Source organism: Aulostomus chinensis, chromosome 3 (genome assembly GCF_037954235.1).
Source record: "Aulostomus chinensis isolate RoL2024-O1b breed Wild chromosome 3, RoL_Achi_v1.0, whole genome shotgun sequence".
NCBI classification, from domain to species: Eukaryota; Metazoa; Chordata; class Actinopteri; order Syngnathiformes; family Aulostomidae; genus Aulostomus; species Aulostomus chinensis.
This window is the reverse complement of record NC_141322.1, coordinates 18,062,616-18,086,243: the sequence shown is the minus strand read 5'-3', so window position 1 is coordinate 18,086,243 and position 23,628 is coordinate 18,062,616. Positions and strand designations below refer to the sequence as shown.

General features: G+C 42.7%; 1 protein-coding gene across 1 annotated transcript; it reads left to right on the top strand.

The window, feature by feature from the left end:
* Positions 1-9,907: 9,907 nt before the first annotated feature.
* On the top strand, positions 9,908-15,340 carry LOC147268010 (inositol hexakisphosphate kinase 2-like). Its single transcript, XM_086199232.1, has 5 exons — positions 9,908-10,215; positions 12,108-12,339; positions 13,038-13,201; positions 13,326-13,501; positions 13,602-15,340. Exons 1-5 carry the CDS (start codon positions 10,002-10,004, stop codon positions 14,238-14,240), a joined length of 1,425 nt encoding a protein of 474 aa, XP_086055358.1. The 5' UTR covers positions 9,908-10,001; the 3' UTR covers positions 14,241-15,340.
* The last annotated feature ends 8,288 nt before the right edge of the window (positions 15,341-23,628 follow it).

Sequence of the window (23,628 nt, the reverse complement as noted above, 5' to 3'; positions counted from 1 at the left end):
GTGTTATGTTATATAACACTGACAGGGCACAGACAGAGGACCTATATTCTCTTCTTGAAGCTGCACACACTCAGACACATGCTCACACTGCTATGTGAGGGAACTCCAAAAGCCCCATAAATCTACAGACTGAAAACAAAAACACGCTCCGTGTGTTCAGCCAAATGGGGAGGAGTCTTGAATTGCAACAGATGATGTTTACTCCATTTTTCCACGAAAAAGGAACTCTGGCATCTACCGCTTTCTGGTCCGACCACTGTTCACAGTGGTGACAACATTCCTGTTCATGAACTTTGCTCATACATAAGGAAGGATTGGTTTTTTATCAGCCACCAGAAAAACACAAGGCCAGCATTTTTCTTTGTCATACTTATTTACCTGAAGGGTTAAACAGACGCAACACTATATCTCTGATGCAGTGTCTTCTCTTTAAAATCATAAATGTTTTTATTTATTGCAAAACTCCCTAAAAAAAATATGGAGATTGGATAGTAAAATACCCTCCCTGAATTATTCATTTAGTGTCTTCATTTCATAACTTGCATTCTGTGCGTGCGTGCGTGCGTGTCTGTGTGTGCGTGTGCAACTCAAAATATTATGGTTCTAGATTGTGGCACCTCTGGACTCCACGTGACATCCTGTGTAACACGTGGAGAGCTGAAGGAGTGGTTTTGTTTATATGAATCTGACTCTCTGCCTCTTCGTGTCATATGGAACTAATTAATATACAGTGCACCTCCTGGAGAACAGCAAAGCCACAAGACATTCTAGACTCTTCAAGTTGCAATGCCTCAGTTCATGTCAAATCCAATTATCTACTCCATTGCAAACCCGGTCAATATCACTTCAACTGACAGAGTACATTCATGAGACAGTACTTGAGGAGTTTTGTTCATATTTACACCTCTCTGTGTACTCCATGAACTCCAGGTTTTTTTTTTTCTTTTTTTTGAAAGAGGTAGGGAAAACACCAGAGATAACGCTGCTCATATTTCTCCCTGATGACAAAAATAATGCAGCTCATATGGTAGAAAGTTTTTATTTTACTCAGGTCTCCACCCACCGAGCTTACCAGACATGCTGCTCTCTCTAAACTGATCTGGAGCCAAATTTGTTTTAAAACCACAACCGAGTCATGAAAACAGGTCAATAGTTATTATGTTAAAGAGGCAGATGAAGTCATTCTTCACTTCCACAAGACCAGATTCTGTTTTACTGGGTTGCACGTTGTGAGTAGTTGAACAGCGTTGACTGCGTTGTGCATCCACTCATTGCATACGAATAAAATAATGGGAATCTATAATTGTGTGGAATTTTTTTTTTACTTTTTTGGTGTATATTCATGTGCACACAAGACGTTTTTATTATTCAGTTTTCGTCTTGATTGGATTTTTTTTCCCCATCTTTTTTCCCCAGCTTTTAAATATCAGAGGTGTTGACAGCTTATTGGAATAACCTGCGAAGCAAATCTTTAATCTGACACGTCCATGTACAGCAGCTCTGACAGACAAAGCAATTTCCACAAAAAAGTCTCTTTTTTTAAGGGTTGTTTGTATCTTACTTTTATGGATAGAGGGCACTGAAAAAGAACATTTTCTCCGAAAGAAAGAAAAAAAATGCTTTAATGCGTCAATGCCTTGGCAACAACAGTGTTTGCTGCAATTCCTCAAAACAAGCATGCCGGTGAAAAGCAAGACAGTTGTTGCATTTCAAAAGTATATGATTTTGAAATAAATAACTGATAGATAACCGGCTACTTACCTGATGTACAGGATGAAGTGTACAAATGAACTGAAAGGATGTATGATATGTGTTAAGGGTTGCAACAGTTAAGGATGCACCGACGCCTTCCCTGATTTTGTTTCCGCTTGGCTTGCCCAGGAGTGACACCCACTAACCTTTGACTTTGACGGGCTGTGGATTGGATGGCGGTCCAGGGAGGATGTAGGGCAGCAGAGGGCGGGGCTGCGGGCGACTGTCTGAGGCAGAGCACATGAACCAGACTTGGTTGAACAGAACCCAAAGCCAGAACCTGGTCGTGCAGGTCTTGAGTGAGCTGAATGGAATCTGACCCATTTTTGAGAAGCCTGTTAGTATTACCTTTTGGTGGTCAGAGGTCGTGGGGAGGGGTGTGTGGCTAATTTGGCAGCATGTAGGTGAGTAAAAACGTGTCAGGGTTATAACAGATCACCAGGCAGGAGCCAGAGCTAAATATAACTTGAACCAGATACATGGAATGTGTCTTGTGCACTTTTGGATGAAGGATGTATGAAAGCTTTGGAATCAAAAGCTGAGTTTGATTGGCCGGTAGTGGCTGGCTTTTGTTCCACGTCTCATCCTCAGGGCGAAGCAGGTGACTGCCCACACATGCTTGACATTACTGCCCTGTCGTCTTGTCGCTGCTGTCGCTCGGGCACTTGCTCATGGGGAACAGTTGTGTTGTTTAACTAAATCAGTTTAAAGAGTGCAGTCCTAGACTCTTTTCTAAATTGTCAGGCAATAACTTGTTGTTATTTGACTCGATATAAATAAACTTGACTTGGCAGTATTGTATGCTAGTGCACTGGAAATGCTAACCCCACTTTCCCAGCCTGCATCTTGTCCTAAATTATCACAAACCATTAAAACCAATATATCGTTCCTCACTTCTCTCACAGCTACAAGCTGTCCTCTCAAGACTGTTCCCATGGTGATGTGCAAGTGCAGACCTAGCACTGATGTGTGGGGTGTAAAAAAATGGCCCGTGACACTGAGGCAAGCACCTTGTTTTCAAAGCAAGCATGTCTGTGTGTTTACCTTCCAACAATAGACAGAAATATAACCTGTGACACGCCCAGCAATTCGTTTTCTTACACACTCCATCATTCAGTTCTCTCAAAACTATCTCCACGCCTCACATTACAGTTTGACGCATGTTTACAAACAGATAATCGGAGGGCCCCCACCTTGAACCAGGCTGACTTAAGTTGCTTCCTTCAAAGTGGGTCATGGTCTTGCTCGATGTTGACTGACTGAAAGTGCTGATAGCATGGTATTATCTCTGACACTGCAATCATCTGATGTCATGGCATCTGGTGAACGCGTGTATTTATCTCCAACACTCGTGAAGGGCTTTCTTACCCCCTTGAAACGCAGCAAGTATAGCTTATGTTGGAGCTATGCCATAAAGATGTGCATGCTCTCAACTTTCACTGAGTTATGCTCTCAATCTGCTGTGCTTAATAGAGGCCTCAGCTTGAATCTGCAGCATCAATGTTGGTGTGTCCTGAACATATTGAGCTGCAGAGCATTCCTGAAACCTGGAAGAAGTTACTGGAGAGCAGGCACACCAGTTTCCCTCAGGCTATAGACCATTGTAACGCAGGGGTGTACACAGGAATGTGTTACCCTTCAGGAATGCACTTGAAGAATCTGATCGAAATGTGCGAGGTTGCTCAGGTGCTCTCCATCGCCATCAGCAATTAGACTGATGTGCATGTCGAGTCCATTTTTCTACATTAAAAAAAACAATGCTCCACTCAAATCAATGTAGCCCCGCTGCATCTTGTCTTCGTGACTTTGTACAGAAGGAGCCAGCCATGTATTTTTAGCTTGAGGTTCATGGCTGCCAGCTACGAACGGGAGTAAATTACTCCGCTCAAAGTTCATCTTATTGATAGTCGTTTGCTTGCCATGAAACTCAGGATTGAACCAGGGACCTTAAGATCTTCACTGAGCTGTTTTGGCGTATTAAGGTTAATTTTTATTAATGATGACAGTGAAAAATAAAAGCTCTCAGTGCATTGGTGAAAAAAATTCTCTATGAATTCAAGGCACCTATTTTTGATCAAAATTGAAAAATACAATTTTTGGGTGAAGTATTGCTTTAAACTGGCTTTATTTTATTGTGCCTATCAAATCAGTCTGTCGTTTTCTATTCATTCATGTGATCACGTTGTGATGATTAAAACCCCAGTTTATTTACCTCGAGAACTACCGACTGATCAGTGATTATTTAGATTCCTCCCAAAGACAACACTCTATTTTCTCTCACTCTCTTGCCTCTGGCTCTGATAACCACACTTTGTATAAACAAAACACACACTAGCCTAGTTTCTTATTTACCCTGACAGTTGACTATCACTGTTTGTTTTTCTTTTTTCTTGCCAAGCCTCAAATGCCAATGCACACTCATGAGATAATGCTCGTCATCTCAGGAAGTTTTCTTGTCCTTGCAGTGGATTACATATTATCCGTCTATTGCTCTGACGAACGTTTTATGATTGGTGTTCACCGGAACATCCTTATTGCCATCCAGAAAATCTGAATCCCTCATGTTTATCACTCCCATGTGGGCAAATACAAATCGTTTTCTTCGTCTTCTTTCCTGGTGCAAGAGAGACGTCACCAACCATCATTTAAATAAAATTCAGGAAACATGAGAAAAGGCAGGGGCTGAGACAGAAGCAACATTCTAGCAGAATACTTTTTTTAAGCAAAAAGCAAGTCTTAAGGGGGGGGGGTAGCATGGCTGAGAGGTAGAGTGGCCAACTAGCAACTGAAGGGTTGCTGGTTCAATCCTCACTTCCCCCAGTGACCTTGTCAAAGTGTCCTTGAGCAAGATACTGAACCCCTAATTGCTCCTGATGGCCCTGGGATGGGCCTCTCGACCAATGACAGCTAGGATAGGCTCCAGAACCCCGCAACCCTGAATAGATAAGCAGTAGAGAAAATGGGTGGATGGATGGATGGATGGATGGATGGATGAAAGTCTTAAAGGCTCAAAAGAGATTCAATAAGTTGTTGAGACAAACCTCTTTGAAGTGTCAGAGGTTTTCTTTTTAAATGATGGTAATAATAATATCACCGATGACTAACAGCCACTCTGATAGTGTTTTATCATCAAACTGTCAGCGTCTTATGATCTGATGTGTCTTTCTTCCTTCATAGACAAAGAGATAGAAGGAATACCAGGAGGAGTAAACAAGGTTGTCCTTGACTTGGCATCAAGTTTCCTGGTGCCAGCAACAATTATCACTATAAACACACGTATATTTACGAGAGCGTCAGGCCACAGCCTCAACAAAGACAGAGCCAGTGGGTCCATCCCCTTGCTGTCGTAAGCTCCCACACTCACCCATGTTTCACTTCCTCACGTGTCTGGGAACGAGGGGGAGGGGTCACACTGGAAAATGGGATCTCAAGTTAGCAGAATATGACTGTTGTAGTCCCCCCACCCCACCCCCACTCTGGAAATTCAAGCCCTTTCTCACTTCACAGCACAAGACTGTACTCCTTCTGAGTGTGCCGTGTCCTCAGGAGGGAGCAGACAATTTCAAGTCCCTCATCCACTCAAGTAGCTTTACCCCATGAAGGCTTTTATAGCTCATGCCATGGTTGAAGCACATTCACCTGAGCACAGCACTTCTATGCTTGTATGTTTTTGTGTGTCTTTCTTCCACTATATTTTTTTAAGACAAATTCTGTACTTTTGTTTCCGCTAAATTACAACAAAGGTTGTAGCTTGTTACTTTGAACGATGAAACTTTAAATTCAGATGTTTTTGTTGTTTGTTTTTTTTAATGCAATTGGCCACAAGTTGCAGAGTAAAAAAATATGAGCGATACCCGAAGTGATTAACAGTTGATCCGAGAGCGTTTCTATGCTCTAGTTTCAATTTCTGTATCTATAGACTATGTGTAGCGTCGTTGTTCTACAGAGTGAGTCCTATAGGGCTGTGGGTGGTTTCACAAATACTTATATTCTTAAAAGAAAAAGGACTCCAGTACTTCAATATGTATGAGACCTTACAATATTCAGAAGAATCCATCAGTACATTTAGTAAGTTTGTGATACCGTCAGCTTGTTATCATTCCTCTCTGTTATGGTTTTACTTCTCATTTCCAGATTTGTGTAACACAGTTCACACAACTAGTGAGCGATGCACCGACTGGACGCCCCTCCCCTCGACCTCCCTTCCCAAAGCGTTGTTGGAGGAACTACAGCTGCCTTTGAAGTTTGGCTTTGTTAGTTGCTGGATGACATGAGGTTCACAGTTGTTTTGTTTTTGCAGCAGCAGCTGTGGGCTGATGGTTACATCACCAGATGTTTTGGGTCCCAATAATAAAGAAAAATGACAGTTTGTACTCATAAATCTAAAATTACAATCCTAGTGGCGATTCAATTTTTTTTTTTTGTTTTGTATATTTAATGAAGCTTAAATACCTGCCCACCAGATATCGGCAACATCTGCAATACTCTGAAAATGTTTGTTCCTCATCAACATGTTTATGCTTTTTTTCTTTCTCTACACCATGGTGATAATATGATCGTTGCTGTTGGTTTGTCTGTCTCTAATCAAGATCACCCAAAAAGACACGGCTGGATTTTGATTAAGTTTTGTTGGATGATGAAAATTTTTGGAAAAGCAATCAATGGGATTTTGGAGTCTTTGTTTCACATGATGGTACACGCATGAAATCATAATTTTAATCAATTTTAATGAATTCAGTTTAATGCCAGTAGGTTAACCTAAATCCTTTAGTCATCAAACAGTAAGGTCAGTATCAATTAGCCATATGAACCTGGCGTATCCCCTCTAAGTGACATGCCTGGTAAACTTAAATTAAAAACATTTTGAACTTAACGTTTATTTTTCTAAGTGTTGCCGTGTCTCAGGTAACAGGTTCATTGCTGCCCAGCAGGTGCACTTCATGAGCAATAGGTGCCAGCACCTTTGGGGATTAGCCTCTTTGCTAGCATGGCCAGCTCCCATGTCAACGGTCCTGAGTCCTAGTTTATTGCGGGACTGTACTTGTTACACAATGCAGGTTAAATTGGTGCGGTGACCTGCATTGGGAGTGAGGTTTAGGAGGATCAGTGTTACGGGTACTGAAGAGTTTGTTGGAATTTGCATCACTGCCCTGTGTCATTGTTGTTGTGCCAGGGCACATTGTCTGGGGGTTTTGACCCATGGCATGAGAAGGGAAGCCACGCTAAGCTGACGCATCAATGAGGCCAGAGTGACTAGCCTGGAAAGACAGTCATAACTATTCCATCTTTCATAAATAATGACGAGAATTATAATATGGTAATGTCAGTTTGCACATGCCGACATTTGACGCCCGACCGACCTCCAGGACCATGAGAAAAAGCAAACTGCCTGCCCCATTCTGGGTTGACCAAGTAATCTCTTTCCTGCCTGGGTTTGGGATCCTTTTTTTCCCATTTGTAATCCCAGTGAAGAACTGGAACATCAGAGATTAGTGCGTGATTAGACTGTAACCGTCTAGTGACCTGATCTTACACTCAGTACCTCAGCTTGTTCTGGCTTAGCACACAAGTCAAACTCATTAGGTAGGTTGCCAATCACAAAGACATTTTCCATTGGCTCTGTGTACCTGAAGCATGTTGGCTGAGCAGTGACCCTTTACTGTACTGAGCCATCGGTAAGTTCATGTCTGCCCACAAACCAGACAGTGGGGCTCTGCTTACCATTCTTGCTCTTACCACAGTATCTTTGCAATCATTATCAGGGCTGCCGACAAGATGATTGCTCATGTATTTTTGACAAAGTATTACAGCAGATTATTTAAAGGTTAGAGGGTACTTCTGGGCCCCCGTTGGGCCAGGGTGTGAGACAACTGACTCTGTTGCACCTACATGTCCTCTACTGTTCTGGGATTTCTCACTCACTGGGAAAAGAAGTACAAACTAAATTTTAGGGTTTAAGATTTTCACAGCCAGTAACTGCTTCATTGTAAATGCTCTGCACGTGAATGGTAAAGAACTTTTGTCATGATGATGAGTGTCTTTTTGGGATTTACAGGTGGGATAACTTCCTCCAAACTCTAAAACCTACATAAGCAGTTTGAATTTTCCTGTTGGCAAAGCTGCTGGGCCAACCCATCTTTCTGTTCTTTTGACTGAGACGTGCCATTTCTTTTTCTTTTTCTTTTTTCAGAAACGCTTATTTAGAAATGATCAGATTCAAATGTGTTGTATTTTTATATCCAGGAATGTTTTCTTGAACTTCACACATTAAGTGCAGATAATTAATTACAAGCATGGATGATTTTTTTTTTTTAAGGAAAAAAATCTTCCCAAAATGTTACCACAGTGTTAACAGTGAATGTTGGCTCTTTGGTTACTGCCAGGATGTCAAGGGTAAACGAACTCCATACAAATGGGTGACAGCTGTTTACTCTGATCAGGTGTAGGGTGTTCTGGATCTGATTCCTGTGGAGAACAGAGGCAGTCACCTCTACACGCACTGCTGCTTCTCCCCCTGGGGACTGGCAGGTGCCCTACCACTCTGACTGACCCCTAATTGTGCACCTCCATTTGAAGACAAAAAAAAGGCTAAAGATTAGTGCAGCATTCATCGTACATTCCTCACTTAATTTAATATGACCTAATGCAACAGATTTCTTGCCTGATCTAACTGTAAAAGCCAGAAACCTCTGTATGTCTGTATGTGACTTGATTATGTCAACAACTTTTCATCTGATCAACGTCAAACTTGGCATGTGACTTACTTGTGCCCTAGGGTGCAGCAGCACCAAGTTTGAGGTCTGGTTGAGTATGTGTGTAATGTCAAAAATGGTGTGTGTGTGTGTGTGTGTGTGTGTGTGTGTGTGTGTGTGTGTGTGTGTGTGTGTGTGTGTGTGTGTGTGTGTGTTGCTGGTATCCACTGGTACATCCACTGGTCCCATATGTTCTGTATCAACATGGAAATAGGATGAATAGATGAATTCTGGATGTCTGGTGTCTATACTTTCATGGAGGATTTGCCCCTTAGACGGCATGGAAACATATTCTCGTTAGCCTATGTAAGAGGCTACTTTTATCTGTTTTTGGCAACCTACATTTGTGGAATATCTGCATGGAACACTTCAGAGATAACTGCAGAGAAAGCATAAGCCTATTTTTAACTCATCCATAGCCTGTTAGCTAGTTTTTGCTAGCATTGCCCACTGCCTATCCAAACTCTGCTGCAAATTCCCATTTTTTTCCAACCAAATAGAATACATGCAAATCAAATAAAGGATCAACTATGATAACACTGGAAACGGTGATGTCACTGTTAGCTATAATGCACGGCATACCTTTGATTGCTTAGCCTTAATCAATTTCTTAATTTTGTCTTCCAGACAGATGGACAATAGCAGATAAACTTAGACTAATGTAAAGTAACAACATCACATCCAGATCAAACAAATTGTACTGCGCTAACCTATAATAAAATATACATAAGGCGTAATTTCCGCAAATGACACCCCCCCCCCCAACAAAAACCCACACAGGGGTTCCTTCACAGTCATCCTGTTTCATTTTAAATTCTCCACTGACTGATGTATGAATAACATAAATTTAATTTGCAACCTGCAGCTTGTCCCCGAAGTAACACACTTGAAGACAGAACATTCGCTACCCGAGTAAATTAGAAAACAAGATGCCTTCAGTGTTGTGTTTTTGTGTCTAGTATTTTTCCTGTACTCCCCTCCCCCCTGTTTTCTGTCCTTCCTCTTTGTTTGCTTGATCTGCTTGATCCTCTCTTAGGTGCCTTGTCTCCTCCCAGCGACAGCTACGGCGCCTGTGATTGGCTTGCTGTGGGACGGGGGTGGGGCCTAAGCTCTACTTTGTAGATCAGCTCAGACTCTGTCGTCATTTGACCAGCGACACACTGAGTGAGACAGGAACACACGTTGCAGGAAAACGCGTTTTAGCAGCATTTAAAGCTGTATAACACCCGTAACTGACGAACACTGAGATTATCCTGCGCAACGGAGGAGTATAACTATTTACTCAAGGACAAGCGAAGGGAATAAAGGATATTCTTGCGCTTGTCCTCACTGTTAAGCCTTTTGTTTTTCACTGCCTCGCTCCAGCAGCGACTAGCAGCGCCCCCTGCGAGCTAACAGCTGAAGAGTCGCAGCATAGGGAGCCCACCGAGCGGCCGAGCCACTTGCCTCCCGTACGACGTGGGTCCACCCAGCTCAGCTGTCCGATGCGGAGTGAGGATGAGTCCCGCTCTGGAAGCCCTGATGCAGGCGGACGGGACTCCTTATCCCGGAAAAGGGGTGATGCTTGAGCCCTTCGTGCACCAGGTGGGAGGCCACTCCTGTGTGTTACGGTTTGGGGAGCAAACAATCTGCAAGCCCCTCATCCCCCGAGAGCACCAGTTTTACAAGAGCCTCCCACCAGAAATGAGGAAGTTCACCCCTCAATATAAAGGTAAGTGAACCTGATTTTGTGACAGCATTAGCAGTATTAGTATGTCTTCATACTGATGCTATCTCTTGTGCTATTTTGACTGTTTTTAATATTAACCACGTCCGGTTACGCAGATGAGAGGTTGATTATTTTTCTGTAGGTGGTGATGGGTTGATATCGGGCTAAGATAATGATGTAACATCACACAACAGAATACCGTATTTGTTATGTTATAAATAGATGTATGGCCCCCTGTCATGCCAGTATCAGAGGGGAATGTTAAGCAACCTGTAAGCTGAGGGCCTGCTACCTGTATCTGAGTCCAGAGGCCCTGCTTCTAAGATGGCTGTGGTTTCAGCATGGGGTGAAGTTCCTCTGGGATCAAAAATATATAAATGGGAGAGATCACCAGGGGAGTGATTAACAAGTCAGTTGAGTTTTTCCAGCTCTGGTTTCAGGTCCATAGCTGATATACATTTTCACCTACATGCATGCTTTTAATTGACATATCATGTTCCTGGCTGGCATCCAGTTCCGCAGTCTCTCCCAGTTTCAACCACAGACAATAATGAAACTTGGAACATGCTGATCCAAACGTCTCCAGGCTGCTTATGACAGGGACACGCAATGTATCTGACTCCTCAGAAATGCAGTGTGGGACTATAAAAAGACCCAGAATAAGGAGTGGGATTTTCAGAGTGGGTGTTAAGAGGACTTCAGTGTGCTAAGAGAGTTGTCAAACCTGGGTTTAGAAGGGTCACTTCAATATCAAATGTGTAATGTGCATTATGGTGGCCTGGATAATGACATTGTGAATACATTTCATTCGAATGTAAATAAAAAATATTAGAAACATTAATATTAAAATGAGATGTGGACCTTGTTTGAGCTTGCACCGCACTGAGTTAATTTGTAAGCCCTTCTTGTGAATTGAGCCAGTGACTCATGGGTTCCCACACTGGCTGAGGTGGCGTGATGACGGTGTAGGTCTGAGCGCCCAGCTCTCTCCATCAGGACATAATATGAAGGACTTCCTGCAGGATGGTGATGTCAGCGTCTATGATGTCAGCTAGGTCTTGTATGAGGAAGAAGAGTGGACAGAGGGTCTTGCTTTTATTTGAGCTAAAACTCGATGCGTTCAGTGCTTCTTCCAAATGAATGAGTCCTAGTAGTTGCAGTACTACAAGAGCTGCTGTACCTTGTTTGCTTTGTGCGGGTCTCTGCTACTTTCTCTGTCTGTTTTGATTACATCCCACCTTCCTTTCTGTGCTTCCGCTGTATCAGCCGCTGCAGCTGTGATGTTTATTCTCAGTTTGACACCTCCCCCACCCTGAACACAGTGCAGCACACAGGCCCTTCTAGGGACTTTTTCTTTGGGGGGGGTGTTATGGAGGTTCTACCAGGGGGGCCTGTTTTCGGGTCATGTCATAAATTAGCTTTGCCATCAAGGTACACTGTGTTTCCTTTCCTCACCTGTTAGCTCCAATCCTTACCTCTGGTTTGTTTTTGTCTAGCTGTGTTAATAATCTCTACGGATATCAAAAATATAATAAACAACTCTCTCAGTAATTGAATAGTCATCCTTGAATTTTTGCTATATGCTAATATGCCTCCACTCTTATTTCAATGGCGGTAATGAAGGATGACTGGTTGTCGCATCATCAGCAAATACTTTTATTGAGGTTATGTAAATGTTCACTGTAGCTGGTTTATCTGATGCTGTACCATTCATGATTGTGTTTGTGTCCTGCGTGGTGGTTTATGTCTTTAATGCTGCTTCAAGCTATGAAATGTTCACTCGTGCGTGTTGAAATGAGTATTTAAACATGTTGCGTCGTAATAGCTGTTCTACTAATATTCAGTGACTTAAGACTCGAGTGCTAAAACCCTCCCTTTTGTTCTCCTTCTCACAGGTGTCGTGTCTGTCAGTTTCGAAGAGGACGAGGAAGGGAACCTGTGCCTCATCGCTTACCCCCTCCACAGTGAATCGGGGGACCTAGAGAACAAAGATCCATCTTCTGACTGCGAACCCAAGAGCAAGATGCTCAAGTGGAGTAACAAGAAACAGTCGTCTTTGCTTCTGGAGAACGACAACTACAGCAAAGATAGAGCTCGGCAGAGTCGCAAAGAGGACAAGATCATGAGGTGAGGATGCGTGTCTTAGCATCTTAACGTACGTCAGGTGGTGACGCTCGACACGCAGGTCCACAGTGCTTCAGTAAGGTCCGAGCTTTTACTGCTATCAAGAGCAGCAGGTGCTACGTCGAGAGATGAGCGCTCTCGTCCATCACTTTACTTGTGATTGATAATGTCACTGTGCTGCATCTTGGCTTAAACGGCTGTGCTTGAGACGCTTTAGCGTTGATGTTGTTGGCGTTTGCCTTCCTCCTTCAATTTTTTTTAAAATTTCCCAAGCCTTCGATCATTTTATTCACACAACTGTCCACCAGGCTAGCAAGCACTCAACGAAAGAGGGTGACAATTAAAAACTTAGTTCGAGCTCCTCTTCCTCCACACAAGTAAATTGCAATGTGCACTGCAACCATTTAGCCCTGTCAGTTAACTAAAATAACGTTAAACATACATTAAGCAACTGCCAGGAGGAAATGATAAATCTCTCACTCACATCACAAGCGATGGACAACTGCAAATATATGAGCATACACATGTCACTGCTGGTTGGATTATTGTACTATTTTGTTAATAAAAGTAACACAAGCTTAGGAATTTGTTGCCTTTCTGAAATATTCTTGTATTTCTACCAAATAATTGAAAGACTCCTTGTATTGAAAGACTGTCTGCAACACCAGCGCTGACATTTTTCTGTGTTGTCACCTTTCCAGTTACCGTGACGATGTGCAGCCTCAGCAGCAGGCAGAGGTCCTTTACTTCAGCTTGGAGAAGGGCAACATGGTGCCACAAATCAAACACAACCCCTGGAGTCTCAAATGTCACCAGCAACACTTGCAGAGGATGAAAGACAACGCAAAGCACCGTAACCAATACAGTATCCTTTTACCAATGAGCGATGCTTATCACAGGGTGGCTGGTGAACTTCTTGTTTATTCATATTTGCGAGTGTTAGTTTATCAGTCTTCAGTTGTAGTACCATCCTTGACCCACCTCCACAGAGTTTATCCTCTTGGAGAACCTGACATGGCGCTACACAGTACCGTGTGTCTTAGACTTGAAAATGGGAACCCGCCAACATGGAGATGATGCGTCCGAGGAGAAGAAAGCCAACCAGATCCGCAAATGTCAACAGAGCACTTCCGCCTCCATTGGAGTGCGACTGTGCGGCATGCAGGTACAGTAGAGATCAAGAGACTCTTCTGTTGCGTCAGGGTTTTTTTTGTATTTGGTGCCATAGTGCTCATGTTCTTCTATGATCCCCCACCCACCCACAGGTATACCAGTCAGACTCCGGCCAGCTGATGTTTATGAATAAGTACCACGGTCGTAAGCTGACCCTAGCTGGCTTTAAGGAGGCGCTCTACCAGTTTTTCCACGATGGTCGTCGGCTTCGTCGTGAGCTGCTGTCCCCTGTGCTGCGCCGACTCCGTGAAATGCAGGCTGCCCTGGAGGCCTGCGAGTCCTACCGCTTCTACTCCAGCTCCCTGCTCATCATCTATGATGGAGATCCACCCAGAACTCCCTCCAGACCTAGACATCGTGGAGGAGAAGAGGGCGATGAGGACGAGCCGTCGGATGATGATGATGATGATGATGATGATGATGATGATGATGATGATGATGATGAGGAAGAGGAGGAAGGGGCTTTTGGTTTTCCTCGCTCCTCCTCAGCAGGTTGCAGCAGTGGTGTGGCTGGAGGGAGCAGCAACAGTGGCGGCAGTCGCTCGTCCCACATCACAGGAGAGGCCAGCAGCCCTGTGGTCGATGTGCGCATGATTGACTTTGCTCACACCACCTGCCGCCACTACGGAGAGGACAGCGTTGTGCACGAAGGCCAGGACAGTGGTTTCATCTTTGGCCTGCAGAACTTGATCACCATCATCTCTCAGCTGGAGGATCACAGCACTGACTGAGGCCCAACTGGAGCTAACATGGTCTGAATTTCTAGCCTGGGAAAAGCTCAGTGAGTTAAAAACCCGGCTACTCCGAGGTGCATCGTCCTTTCACCTACAGGGCTTGGGAACCTCCGTTGCTTGGAGTGGATGTCGGACACCTCAGAGTCAGGGGAGACTGCGCGGTCACTCCCCCTTACCTGCCAGAGGACAGGGCTGCCTGTGCCCTCACTTGCACTATTCTCTCTCTGAGACTGCTCCTTTTCTTTATTAAACATTGTAGGAGACATGTTGTATGAGATGGCGGTGTCTCGTCTAACACAGGGAGTATCCCAGGACTCTTCCTCCCTCTCCTCCTCTGGACCCGACTGGTTTTTTTTGTTTTGTTTTTTTTTAATTGTAAGTTCTCTCTGAGAGAGAAAGAGCGAGGTAGAGGACGTCAAGTGTAGTTCTAGGAGCCTGATGTGGTGCTTCACCTGTAACATGAGTTTCTTTAGTTTGTCATTGGGGGGGGCGAGTGTGGACTGCCGCTCCCCAACAGTTCAGCACATTATTAGCGGGGAAGATGGCGTACAAGCTGACCTTGGCTGGCTGGGTCGGCAGCCTCGTAGCAATTGACAACTTAAGCTTCTGATAAGGACATTTTTGTGTTTATATTGATGACATATTTGTAACAAACACGGTTTGTGTGTCCGATTGGACGCTTTGATTTACACTTTGTGGTGGAAGAACAAGATAATTTAGTTCTAGAAGAAGGGATTTTCCTTTTTTCAGCAGTTGTTCTCCCCTGTAATTTGTTGCCTGTAAACAAAAGACACTTTGCGAGGGGATACACAGCCTTGTTCTATCTGTCTTTGTTTCCGTCGGATTTTTCTCCTCTTCATTCCTGAAACATTGACTTTTATAAAGAGAATATATTGATACAAAACACTAGCAACAAAGACTATATAGAGAATATTTATTTGAAGGGTTGTTGAAAATGGAAACAACTACATTCCATGTAACCACTCGAAATGTTCTGTTCTGATACCAAATTTGATTTATTTTGTTATTGCAAGAGCCGATACCTTTCTTGTATACTTGTGTGTTAAGTGTCTTGAAAAATAAAGGCATTCATTTGTGATAAGAGCTGTCGTCTATCTCGTGTTCTTTTGCAGTATTTCACATGTGTTTGGTGTTAAAATGCTTTCACTGGGAAGGAAAGAGTGACCTGAGGAAAAGGAAAATGAAAGCAGGACAAAGTCACCTGATCTGCGCATGAGGTTGACGCAGGATGGTGCAATGCCGTGGAGAATATTAGTCACCCTCTTACTTGATACCACAGACTCTGACATTCCATGACTGAGCCGTCCTCCACCTTTCACAGTACCGCTAAACGCCCACGTTGAACAGATCCTGTGGATTTAGATTGGATTACTTCAGTTGGGTTGTTGACAAATATTGTTGAGAAACCTACGCTAGTTTCATAAATGTGATGTCAGAGCGTGGCTCTCGCCCGACAAATCCGTTTGTCCGAAACTCTACGAATGATTTGCTAGAGCTGCTGTCAGCACAGATTTATGACATGACTATGGGCAAATAAAACCCAAGACTTTGTGTCAAGTATGTAATCTCATGGGTGGTTTTTTTTTTCAAAATAGTCTGCTGTAAACACAAGTTACACAAATGTCTCATGGGATGTCACAACTGTATGACGTGAAAAATGTAGTAAATAACCCAAAGTATTTCATTCATACTATTTCAAACCTGTATGATGATTGTTGAGCATGTAAACCCCGGTGTTTCTCAAACACAATCCTTCAAAGAAAAATAGGTGTGAGAAGAACAGTGAAAAACACTTGAGTGCTTTGTTTTTAATTTTTAATTGATCAACTTGATGAAATTTTGTGCCAGATTTTCTTCTGATTGGAAAGACGCAGAAGGTCATGATTAACATGAAATAGCAGAGGAAGCAGTCAGGCAGAATCAACATAAAAGCTGAATCGAAAAAACAATTATTTGATTTATTTTCTCAATTCTGGCTATAATTGAAAGGCCGGCAGACTTGATATTAGCAAAGTCACTGACATTTATGATTGCACTTTGGATCTCGTAGCCCCGATGAACCCGTTGCCTGAGACCGTGTCGTAAATTTCTTGCTGACGACTGCAGCTCAACCACCAGCGCGAGGTCACATCATGTAGAGTCCACGTATGCATAACCCTGTTGTATTATTTACATACATACACGTATGTCTACATGTAGTAGGGCAACTTACATGTGCCTTTATTATACTTACTGTTTCACCTTCAATGAAAATACAGTTACAACTTACTTTACTTTGCACAATGTGTTTACATTAGTCTGTTCTCTCCGAGCAGCCGTTACTGAAGCTTCCCAAAGATTCCGTGTTATAAGTATTGGTGTTAATTATACACGTGTGTCTGACAGAGTTCACCGAGTGAAGGGATCCGTCCGCACATGATTTCTCAAAGTCAAAAGAACGTGTCAAAAGTGAGAAAAGTTGCTCTGAGCGCAAATTAATCAGTTTTGATCTGTTAGCCACATCAAAACAAGTTTTTGTGCAAATTGTTGACAGTTGTACTTATTCTTTTTGCGGTTTTGTGCCAAAACGCATCTCATTTGCGTCAGTGAATGAGAAATTCTGATTTGTTGTTGGGCTTGGCTCATTCAAGGACAGGGCCGAAGTGAATGAGAAAAAAAGGTATTTATAAGGCAAAAAGCTGCTGCCAAGGAAAAAGTCTTCCCTCATTCAGGATTTCTCTTCTCTTCTGTGTGACTGAGAATGTTAGCAGATCATAACCCTTAAACAGGTGCTGGGTTTGGTACTTATGACAATGAGGTCATATTTTTGTTATCTTTTGTAGGAACACACTGCTAGTGGATGAATTAATAACATTTGTAACATCTAAAACATAGATGTGTCGAACATTGGCTCATGATAAATTAATTTCCATAAAATACGGATAAAATGTCACTAGTGCAGGGATGCACGGTAATAACAGCACGTCGTCAGTGTTATACACATGTTTTTCAGTATGTGCACAATATGACCATCGTATGAACTTGTCTTTATGCACATAATATTTACATTGGGAGATATCGGCTGTCGTCCAAAAAATTGGAAAATATCAGATATCTGCAAAAATCCAAAATCACGCAGCCCTGCACTGGACATCTTTGTTAATTTCTCAACAGCTATTACATGGACCCTGATGGAGGGCAGCTCTCTGCAAGGGCACTTCCTCTTACTAATCAGTTAAGCTGAGATTTTTGCCCAGTTGCTTTTCTACGGCGACATCGGTGACCGATCTGTGTAAGACCGGCTCCAGATTACACATTTAAAGCATAAAATACTTCCTCAAGAACTGCATAGTGTGTTAAGCAGGACGCATTAGTGGGTGTTAGCTGGCACCCGCATACACCGACTTCACCACGACCTCAGATGACCCCTCTTTGTTCAACATCAACTTCATGGTGAGAGTTGTCGCCTGACCAATCTGGAAGCTTTGCAACCATCTTAATAGGGTTTCCTCAATAGGAAAAAGACTCCAAGGATGTTCTCAAAGGGCAACAAGTACACCGAGAAATAACTTTGTAACTTGTTACCGCTTGTTGTGGGGTGAAGGGTGATGCTCTCAGTAACGGATGATTGCGTTTCTAAAGGTCAGGTGGTGTAGGCGCAGGAGCATGACGAATGAAATAAACACCTTTTTAATTTCTCATGTTGGCTCACGGTGACTCCTGAATGTACAGTAAATGCACGAGATTTATAACATCTTAAAGACAAATATGATACTGTATCATGTTACATCATGATCATGTAACACTAGTCAGACACCCAGTACAGAAATGAAGTGCTCTGCTGCCACATCCCTTCACCATCATCTCAGTGATGTATCGGCACAACTCACTGGAGCAGACAGATGACCCACATACCCACGCCATTCATGCATATAAGAAAATAACTGAAAATACATTGAGAAAACAATGGACACGGATGGTGTCTCTTATCTGTTGCGTTGCCCCCGGATACAAGGGTGGGGTGGGGTGGGGGGGGGGTTGGTTTGTGCAGGGAACACCATGAAAAAGAAAGCAAGGAGAGAGACAGGCTGTATGATTGCACGAGGCACGAGATGAGAGGGATTATTGTTTCCTCTTCTTAAAACACACACACACACACACACACACACACACAGCCCATCTGCTGCCTGCTGCAGACAGATTTAGGAGTGTGTTTTTCTCCAGGTAGCACAGACTCAAATTTATACATGTGATATTGATGATAAAGCCCCGGAATGTGGCATGAAAGCGCACTTGCTCAACTTCACTTTGTGTGTGTTGCATGTTTTAGATGCTTGATCTGTGTTGTGCTGGTATGTGGGACACAGACGGTTGCCTTGGTGACTGTGTAGGTTTTTAACAGTGATACATTACTATGGCAACAGCTGTAGTATTTTTATCAATGCTGAACTTGAAGAGATGGTTTGGCCTCATTGCTTATATAAAAATATTCACACAATAACACAATAATCTGATTAAACAACCGGAATTGATTGTAATTGAATGTGACAACAGTGATGTAAAAAGCATAAATTTCACTTGCTTCAGTTGACAGAAATCTCACAAAAATACCAATTAGCCCAGCGTGACATTGCTAGTTTACTTCGATGGGGTGTTAGTGGATCAACGGTTATGCAATGAGCTGCACGAATGAATAAAGTCTAACTGACCTCACGCTGGAAGGTGTGGACGTTGAAGCAAGAACCATGATAATCATTGATGATAACGTCCCAATGTAATGTGGCCATCGTACATTAGAAAAGGTCAGTTTTTATTAACTTTAAACTCAGTATAATCAATCAGTATAAAACAGTGGGAGAGCGCTTCATTCCACCTCTGTGCTGAGAGCAAAGGCAGTAACACCATCGAATTGACATCTATTTAAAAGGCAAAGCTGCAACAGCTCACTCAAAAGTTTATACTGTGATTATAAACGAGCTGGCGGCGGCATTGCACCAGCTTTGGTTGGTTCTGTGTAAACAGGCAAGGTGTAATGATGGCGAGGCCAATCTTATGCCCTCATTGAACCATGTTGTGGAGTTTCCCATCCAAAAAAAAAAGGTAACTTCCTCTGTTATGGAAATAATTTTCAGTGACATCTGTGTGTCTGTAAGTTTGCACAAAAAATGAGGCTGATTTTCTTTGTTTTACCTTGAGCTTGGACGAGGTCACCTCAGGTATGTACTCCCTCAGTGCTCTCTGGTTATTTTTCTGTTTACTGTGAGCTTTATAGTTTTACCTCAGGCTACCATTGACCTTTGGTCCAGTTACGGTTCATTCGTTCATGGATTTAAGCTGTTTCAATTTCACTGGTTTTTAACCAGGTGTGTATCTTTCTGAGGAATATGTATTTTAGTGTGCTTAGGAAATGTTTGAATAGACCTTTAAAGGATTTTTGAGGTGTCAACACTGCCTTTCCAGTTAAAAAGAAAGTTTAGTTAAACTTAAAGGTTTAAACATTTAGGTGTGATGGCTGAGGTCAGAGGCTGGGCTTCGCTCCTTGCCCTCACATGGATAGAAGTTTAAATGCGCATGCTTGTCTGAGTTGCAAGGAGGCCTAGTGCATACTTGGCAGTTTGTGTGTGTGTGTGTGTATGTGTGTGTGTGTGTGTGTCTGTGTGTGCGTTTAAGTAGTATGATTGACGTCACAGTTCAAAGATAAGCTGGAAACTTATCTGATTGTGATAGTTGTTGCTACTTGAACATCTCAGCCTCACGTCTTTACAGTAAAGCTGCTCTGTTGAAGAAAGGATCTGCAAGAAATGCTGCAAAAAATTTGTCACTTCTCTCCTAAAAAAGTGTCTGAGTGGGATGTCAAACACGTACGAACTTGCAGTACAGAACATGCGCTCTACTTTCCCCTCAATAAACCACCGTAGGATTTTGACAGCTTGAAATAAGCCAGACAGGAACAGAAAGGCAGAGGTAAGTATGAGATTATGCAATCTGAAATATGTTTCAGATTCAAAATCAAATCAAAGGCAAGGACCGACAGGACTTACGTTCAGAGCGTAGCATGACGTCAGAGCCTGTGCTGCAACCCTGCTGATCAAGATCAGCCCTGATAATCAGATCAATCAGCCAATAACGGCATGAGGAATCAAATGAAAGCTGATTAGAGGGATAATATATGATATTATATGATGCGATAGACCTGAACACCCTGTGGCAGTAATTGCAGGTAACGGCCCATTTTCTTATCAGGCCGGCTGTCATGATTTTATTTCTTACCGTTCACTGAAGTAACCCTGCAGGTACTAACGTTCTCTTGGAACTTTGTCCTTGAAGACTCATGAATATAGATGGATAGATAGATAGATAGATAGATAGATAGATAGATAGATAGATAGATAGATAGATAGATAGATAGATAGATAGATAGATAGATAGATAGATAGATAGATAGATAGATAGATAGATAGATAGATAGATAGGGAGAGACTACTGTTGTGCAACACTCTCAGGGTCTGACTGCAGGGGTCAGGGGTCAGGGTCATTGCAGTCATGGGTATGTCAAGTTGCTGCAGGCCAAAGCAGCACAACAACAGTGTATCCAGCTTAATATTCATCAAAGCTCTATTTTCTGTCCTCTGTCCTTTGGTCTGGCCCAAAACAGAACAACAGGGATTATATAATTCCTCTGTTGTGTCACTGGCTGTCTCTGATTTATTTCTCAACAGAACCTAAGCAAGTCAGTGCAGTCTTTATATGATGTTCAACTTTGGCCATGTTTGACATGTAAATGTTTGCCGCTGGCAAATAGCACCATGACAGTTGAGGGAAGGCTGAAATACATACAGAGTACAACTTGAAAGAAGCCACAGAACCACATTTTTAAAATTTGGCTCAGTTAAAGAACAAACCGTTCTACAACACAGATGTTGTTTCACAGCTCTGCACAGATGTGCACTACAAAGCGTACTAGAGATGGCGTGAGTGTGCATGTGAGGACGGGCATGATGTGGTTGGTTTGAAACTAGAAACCACTGAATAAAGCATGGGCAAAAAGATATTTGTATCCACATGACTATGCATGCACACTTATTTTCCCTGCAGCAACCACAGTGAAGTGTATGAGTATGTTTCTAAAAATAACTCAGATAGGACACAACGCAGTGTTAGCTGGACAGTGCATAGTCTGGAATAATCTGGATTAAGCTTGCTGAGTCCAGTTCAAAACAGTCAACCTGTGTGTGTGTGTGTATGTGGGTGGGGGGTATGGTCAGACATTCAGTGGGACTGAGCTGATCCTCTGCTAGTTACAACACACCTGCATTAATCCTCACGTGCAGGTTCCTCTCTTCATACATAATACATGGCAGCGCTCTTCTTCCCTGAGGTAATTGCAGTGCTTCTAGACAGTTCTAATGACTGGTGGAGGCAGGAAGTTTCAGTGAAGCGCTCTATAATGATGGAAGATACCTTTTTAATTACTGTAATTATAGCACTGACAACTAGGGTTCATGTCATGTACTGGCATAGTTTTTCCCTCAAGCTGTCCTGCATCTAAAAGACAAAGCGGATCTTCTTCACTACTGTAAAATTATATTTTTTAAGAAAATGTAGAGTTTTGTAAAAATATTCTAAATATTCAGCTCAAATAAAGTGGCTGCAAAGACCTGTAGCTGTAGTAAACCTGGAAGGGCCACGTCTCCACTGGGGTCATTTGATCGTCATGTCTATGTTTATGTTAAGAGCATGGACGTCAGCGGTCCTTGAAACGTGTTACATAAGACTGGTACACTGGGGCTGATCTGAGCACAGTGTGACAGTGAGATTAGAAAGAGCACGAAAACAACAAACACAACCCCACTCTGCTCCTGTAGGAGTGGAAGGTGTAGCGCCTTCTTCTGGGCTACTGGTTCGGGAGGGTAGTCTTTTTGCTTTATACACACACACACACACACACACACACACACAATGTTATTTTGTTACCGTCAGGAACAGTTATGCAATTTTTCTCAGCATATATTCTTAAGATTTTGAATGTGCGAGGGAAAATAGTTCTAGATATGAAGGCTGGAAAGACTATAGGACTGTGTTCTTTCCCTGCTATGGGTTCACAGGCCGTTATCTCAGTTATATGAGAATGTCTGTCTTTTCAGTACACATACGCCAACCAGCCATGAAGCCTTTCTCTCCTGCTTGTACATTTGCGTACATTCCTGTGATATTCTTTTTTTCTATTTTTTGTTGAATAGATTTTTTGACATACTTCTGTGCTGTTTCTTTATTCTCACATATTTTCCCATACTTGAATAGGAACACCTGTATTGTGACCGATAAAGTCTGCCTCTTACTAAAATCACTCTATAAATCAAGCAGGACGGAGATATCAGTTCTATCTTACCCGGCAACAATGAACCAGTTAAATATTTCAAAATCGGATGTTTTGCCCTGCTATTTCACATTCAGATTCATGGCTCTATCTCAAAGCTTTAGGGAATCCTCTGACCTCCTTTGTTTTGCACAGGTGTGGATGGTTCCTTCATGTCAAATCTTTGTTGATCCAGGGATTTTAACTCCTGCACCAGTTTTGGTTTTCAGTAAAATATCTCCTTGGTTTCTCCCAGCAATGGATGCCCTCCTTTTACAGCTCAGATATGTTGACAGTTTTTCTTTGCAAACTCCACCGGTCAGTTTTATGTGTGGTGACGCTCTAGAGCCCGTGACTTCTAGTGTTAAGGGTTTTCTGCAGCCAAACGCAGAGACGATCTGCTTCCTGTTTGCACCAGCACATGCATGCCCGGTGTAACAACCTTACACATTTTAAGGAGTGTTAATACAGATTGGGATGAATTCCAAAATGGGGCTGAAACACTTGTGTGGACATTTTAGTTTTAAAAATGACACCTTAAAATGAAAGTATGTTAGCGTGAGTGTAGCTTCAGTCATTTTTGTTTGTTTTTTTTGCTCTTAAACCCCATCTATGTTTGATGAACATGAAGAACCTTGCACCGATATTTTAAACTGAAGCTGTTCTTCATTAACCCTTGAATGCCATGTGAGTCTACATTGAGGGATTAGGGGGTCATTGCGCTGGTGATGTTTATGTAACCTGGATCATGAGGTCGAGGACAAAATGTTCCATCACTACTGGATCGCTGCAGAGGATTAGAAGGACATTTAAATCCATCCAACTTTAATCTTTGACTTATAGCACAGCGAACACCCTGAATGACCATCACCTGCTGTTTGTCACAGGAACCAAAGCAGTGAGAGTTGTTCCGAAGCATCAACGCTTCCGCCGTGTAGTGAAAAATCGGTGACTGTGGATCGACAACACGAGAAGACAGATACGATAACTGAACAGGGACTGACTCACACTGCTCGGTCTCATGGTCTT